Below are 5,668 nucleotides of genomic sequence, written 5' to 3'. Positions count from 1 at the left end.
GGCACATTCACGTATTTTTGAGTAATCTGTAAAAACTCTGATGGCGGCCATTTTAGGGATAGGTTTGCCTGAGTCCTCCTAGGAACGCCCCCACCTCCTGGAGACGCCTCCGAGCTTTGGTCACCAGCCGAGTAACCAACCACTGCTCCTCAGCAGAACCCCCTCCCCACTGATGCCACAGACAGCGTGTGGAGGGGGCGTGTCTAAAGGCTCAGAGGTTCTTAAAGAGACAGAGGCCTATTTCAAGACATTCACTACAGCCATTTTGAGAGAGACATTTTATACAAGGCAGTTATTCTAATTTACTGCATTTACAGACCAACAGAAGGTTTGTCATCATTGTAGTGAGATATAGACTGGTGCTATGGGACTGACAAAAGCATAATACCCCCTGTTTAACATAAAACGAGACATTATTACCTCCTGAGCTGCAGGAGTTTTACTTCAGATAAACTTTTCTAAACACACTGCGCTGTTCGACAAAGTGAAAGCTCCTCACGTCAAAGATCTGTTACATAGTGAGAGCGCTCACTCTGTCACTAATAACTTACCATAACTCTTCCAAAAATGGCTAATGCAGAGTGAGCGCTCACTTTATCCACAAACAATCTTTGATCCCAAATGCTCCAGTGCAGCTGGAGTTTAGTAACAACAACAACAGTAACTTCAGGCTCTGTGGGGCTGTCGCTAAAGGTAAAGCCCATGTGTTTCTTGTTATCACTGCTTTTCTTTTTGTCTAAGAGCTCTAGGTTCTTATTCAGTCCTGTTTTTAACCAGTTTAGTAAGTCCTAAGTCCTTTACTAAGTCCTGGCTCAGACCGCGGCTCTGCCATCTCTGATAACGACTAGTGTTAGTAAGTTATAGCTTTGCTTCGCTTCAAGAAAACATCTGTATTTGTGCTGAAGCTGTTCGTGAGTTCAGGCTTTTTTAGACTCACTGTGGATCATTTATTGACGTTTGGAGAGAAAAAGCACTGAAAATTAGCACAGAAAAAACACGTTTTTTTCGATACCGCCCTGTTGGTACCCAGCCCTAGTTAAGAGGCTAATAGGCCACCGTTTTTCCATACTGGGATTTGTTCTTACCTGAGCTTAGATGAGTTGATGCGTAGCTGATCTTTGTGTGTCCTCTCAGTCACGTAACCAGAGCACTGACGGCGTTAGCATATAGCATTTAGCCTCTCCTCCTCTCATCTATGGATCCAAATGGAGGTCTTCCACGTTTCCCCTATTTAAATACGGTTACATGAGCCTGTACACAATCCAAGTATAGCTACACAAAACTTAACATGACGATTTTGTAAGCAGATAAAAAGGCGTCATGATATTACTACGCCTTGCAACATAGTAGATATTTTGTGTGACTATACTTGCATCGGGTAAATGCTCATGGAACCATAATATGATTACATAACCAAGCTCTTGGTTGCTCTTGGTCGCTTCTAGCTTCACCTTCATTTGGTTCCATACATGAGAAGGGGAGAGGCTAATTGCTATATGCACTATAATACCGTCTGTGCTCTGTTTATGTGACTGAGCGCACACAAAAAGACCAGACAGCGACGCATCAACTTGTCTAAGCTCAGGTAAGAACAATATCTCAGAATGGAAAAACGGTGGCCTGCTCCTTTAATGAATGTTTCACTAAAACTGAACTTCCATGCATTTATCAGTTCTATGCAGTGTTGGCTTTTGGTGGCTGAGTTTGCAAAAAAAAAAGTGTCGATCTCAGTCAGATGAAGACTTTCGTGATGTTGCGATATACTAGTGTGGCTTCTCGCAATACGGATATTCCCTCACCGTGATACGCTAATTTTCACGATCTATAGTGCAGCCCTACTTGTGAGGGCGTGATGTAAGTGACGTCTGCTATGTCAGTTCGGCTGTGGCCCGTTCACGGACTCACAGTCTCTCTCTGTGTAGACCGTCGTCCCCCGGAAGTACAGCGCCACCTGGCGGAGCCTGGCCTTGCCCGTCCTCGTGCTGAAGCAGTAGAGCAGCGGATCGGCCAGGCAGTTCAGGCAGGAGATGGCCACGGCTGCTTTGTTCGGATAGAGCAACAGCTGCACCGACTCGCAGTCGGTCACCATTATCCGAACGAGCGCTACAATGTGCACCGGCCCAAAGCAGAGCAGCAGGCACAGCAAAACCATGAGGAGCAACTTGGCAACCCTCTTGGCCTCCTTCTCCTCCGTGGCTTGGTTGGACCGGACCGCCTTGAAGATGCCCCAGGTGGAGAAGAGGAGCACCAGCAGCGGAACCACAAAGCCGAACACGAACCGCAGGACGCTAGCCCTGACCATGCTCTCCGTCGGAGTCCGGAGGATATCGAGACACAAGGACAACTCGCCTTGGTCACTGTCCTCTGTGCTGATGGTTCCGGCGTTGAAGATCAGAACCAAACCCCAAATGGCCAAGCTGACCGCCGTCGCCGTGCCGACCCTGCGGACGAACGCGCATTTGAGCGGATGCGCGGCGGCGAGGTAGCGGTTGAGCGCGATGCAGCAGAGGAAAGCTTCGCTGGTGTAGAAGTTGGTGTAGAGGCAGTAGATGGAAACTACGCACGCCGAACCCCCGCGCGCCCACACCCCGCGCCAGAGGTAGTCCAGCCACTGGGACAGGCCGACGGTGAACGCGAAGTCGCTCAGGGCCAGGTTGAAAAGGTAAACGCCAATCTCGTTCTTCTGGCGGATGTGCTGCCAGGAGACATACAGGAAGAAGGTGTTCAGAGGGATGGAGGCCAGGATGATGAACAGGTAAAAGAAGACGAAAGATCTCCGCCTGGTGTCGCTGTCCACTGGGCTGCATTCAGAGACGTTGAGGGAAAGGATCAAGTTCTCCATGGTGGAAGAACCTTAAAATCAGACACAAAAACCTGTCATCGAGTCATTCTATGGAATAAATGGTTAGAACCAGATGTTTATAAAAGACACATTTACATTTCTCACTGTCTGACATGAAACCAGAATGAACTGTTTTTTTTAGGTCAATTACAATTTTCTAAGAATAATGAGAGATAGAATTTTCTAAATGCTTTTATATTACTTTATACAAAGCCAAATGTTTACATACATTCCATTAATATTTGGTGGCATTGCCTTTAAACTGTATAACTTGGGTGAAACGTTTTGGATTTCCTTCCACAAGCTTCTCACAGTAGTTGGGATGAATTTTGGTCCATTTGTCCAAACAGAACTGAGACACATTTGTAGCCACCTTGCCTATGCCTTTTCAGCTCTGCCCATACATTTCAACTGGACTGAGATCAGGACTTAGTGATGGTCACTTCAAAACATTGACTTTGTTAAGCCATTTTGCAACCAGTTTGGCAGTTTGCTTTTGGAATTGTCCATTTGGAAGACCCATCTGCGCACCGGTCCCTCCCACAGCAAAACAACCCCACAGCATGATGCTGCCACCCCTGTATTTTAAAGTTGGGACGGGCTTGCAAGATTCCCCCTTTTTCCTCCAGACGTGATGATGATCATTATAGCCCAAAATGTATTTTGTCCCTGTCAGACTGTCTTTTTGGTGTTTCTTTTGGAGTCAGAGGTCCTTCCCGACAGTTTCCTCTCAGCCCATGTCGGTGCAGGACTGGTTTCACTCTGGATAATGACAACCAGGTTCAGCATCTTCACCAGGTCTTTTGCATTGGTTCTTGGGTTGATTTTCACATTTCAGACACAGCACGTTCATCTCTGGGACACAGAACCCGCCTTCTTTCTGATCTGTGTGATGACTGGACATTTCCATCATTGTTTTAACCAATGAACCTGGACCTTCAAGTGTCTTGAAATTTCACACAAGGATGAACCGGACTTGAGCTTCAAAGGTCTCGACATCGTCATCATGGAGATGCGTCCCCAGGCGCTGCTCCTTACGGGTCATCCCAGAGGCGTCGAAGGATGGGTCAAATGCAGTGGACAGATGTTGGACAGTTGTTGTATAATGATAAATAAAGCACCTAAAACTTATGTGACATTGACTTATTAAATACAGGGTAGTTTGTGCTAGGTTTGTTTTGGAAGCAGTTTCTATTTACTTTGACCATAAAAAAGGTCACACGCTCTAATATTTGATTGCAGCGCCTTTAGCTTTGATTACAACATTTACTGTGGCATTGTTTAAATAAGCCTCTGCAATGTCAGGAGATCTGCTGTTACGTCACTTTCTAGTGTTGATGATGGGAGAGTGTGACCACTGCACAACGTCTTCTCCAGCACACCCAGGTAAGGGACTCTTTGCTTTGGTCGGGCAGTGTATGTCCCTCAGTACCAAGTAAACATATTTCAAATATAATGTAAAACAATTACTTTTTATGTGCACTATTCCTGGGACAACTATCCAATCTGAAAGCAGAATGAGCCCGGTCATCAGGCCAATGCAATTAAAAGAAAATATCTAATGAATGCTTGTACAGCCTTAATTTTCTTAATGATTGTAATTCTGACATTCTGAGTTTTAATTTGAATGGTTCTGACCTTGTTTTTACTTTAACTGCAGATATGCACATACTACACATTTTTTATACGTATATATTATTTGCTTTCTAAAACCGTAAAAGCACATTCTATGAACCCTACTTTTATCTTTATATATTATAACTGGCTTTTTTTTGCATATTTGATCAAACATGAACAGAGGGATACTCACCGTGAGTCAGATATTCCCTGGGCTCTCTGGACAGTCCATTGCATGCAAACCCGTTGTGTGGCTGATCCAGCACTGTGAAAGAGGAACCAGGGCCCGCCTCACGGTCGCCCCTAACAACGATGGGTCATTTCACGCTTTAATTAGTCAACACTGTCTGCTGATAACGATAGGTAAAAGCACTGGTTGTAAAGGAAGGAGAACCTACAGAGCAAATAAGCTATATGTGACATGACGAGTGGCAGTGGTATATTAAATTAAAATGCCAGACAACCCCATCCAGTAAAATTGGAACAATTCTGTGCTTTAAGGCACACAGGTTCGACCCATAAGGACAGAGGCAGCATGTTCCTTTTTCACACAGTTTAGTTTATTTCTATGTTGTACTTTTATCTTTCCGTCTCTTGTTTCATGTTTTTTGTTCACATTAGACATTTCACAGTTTTCGTTACATTCAGTTGAACAATTTGTACACTTTTGGACTCAGTTGGTTCACTGTATTTTCATTAGGTCCCAATAGCTTTTGAGTTCGTACAAAACAAAAGGAAACGGGAAGCAAGAGAAGCAAGAGAAGCAAGACAGCAGCAGTTGGGTCCACTTAAACGTAAATACAAAAAAGGTTAGCTACGGAGCAGTTCTTCTACAAAAGGCTAACCACGAGGCAAGGCAAGCTTACCGTCGCACATCGAACTCTACCCGGCCGGTGCGGTGCTTCGATAGCCCCCGGTTACGCAAGGGCCCCAGCAGACCCCGGACCAAACACACCGAGAGAGACGCGGACGCCATGGAGTGGTGTGTCTTAAGTCAACAGCCACCCGCGACACCAAAATACAACTTGCATTAGCGGTAACCCAATATTTAAGAATGACGAAAGAATAGTCTGGTCCTTGCCGCGCCGTCTCCCTCGCTTCACAGTAAGGTTTTTCTCTCGCAGTCTGTCAGGGCTGAATTGCGTTTTTGGCAGTTCCTTCTCAGCCGCTGGAACGGCATTTCCCTCTTTTACAGGGACATGGTATCCG

At 45.5% G+C, this 5,668-nt stretch overlaps 1 protein-coding gene across 1 annotated transcript; it reads right to left on the bottom strand.

Moving 5' to 3' along the window:
• Nucleotides 1–1,873: 1,873 nt before the first annotated feature.
• gpr65 (G protein-coupled receptor 65) lies at nt 1,874–5,435 on the bottom strand (the record flags this gene model as incomplete). The annotated part of the gene is made up of 3 exons (XM_079574240.1): nt 1,874–2,853; nt 4,653–4,762; nt 5,326–5,435. 3 exons carry the CDS (start codon nt 5,433–5,435, stop codon nt 1,874–1,876), a joined length of 1,200 nt encoding a protein of 399 aa, XP_079430366.1.
• Nucleotides 5,436–5,668: the final 233 nt, after the last annotated feature.

The sequence above is a fragment of the Gobius niger genome (genome assembly GCF_951799975.1).
Source record: "Gobius niger genome assembly, chromosome: 16".
Classification (NCBI taxonomy): domain Eukaryota; kingdom Metazoa; phylum Chordata; class Actinopteri; order Gobiiformes; family Gobiidae; genus Gobius; species Gobius niger.
The sequence above is the reverse complement of the archived record's forward strand: the minus strand, read 5'-3'. Positions and strand labels throughout refer to the sequence as shown.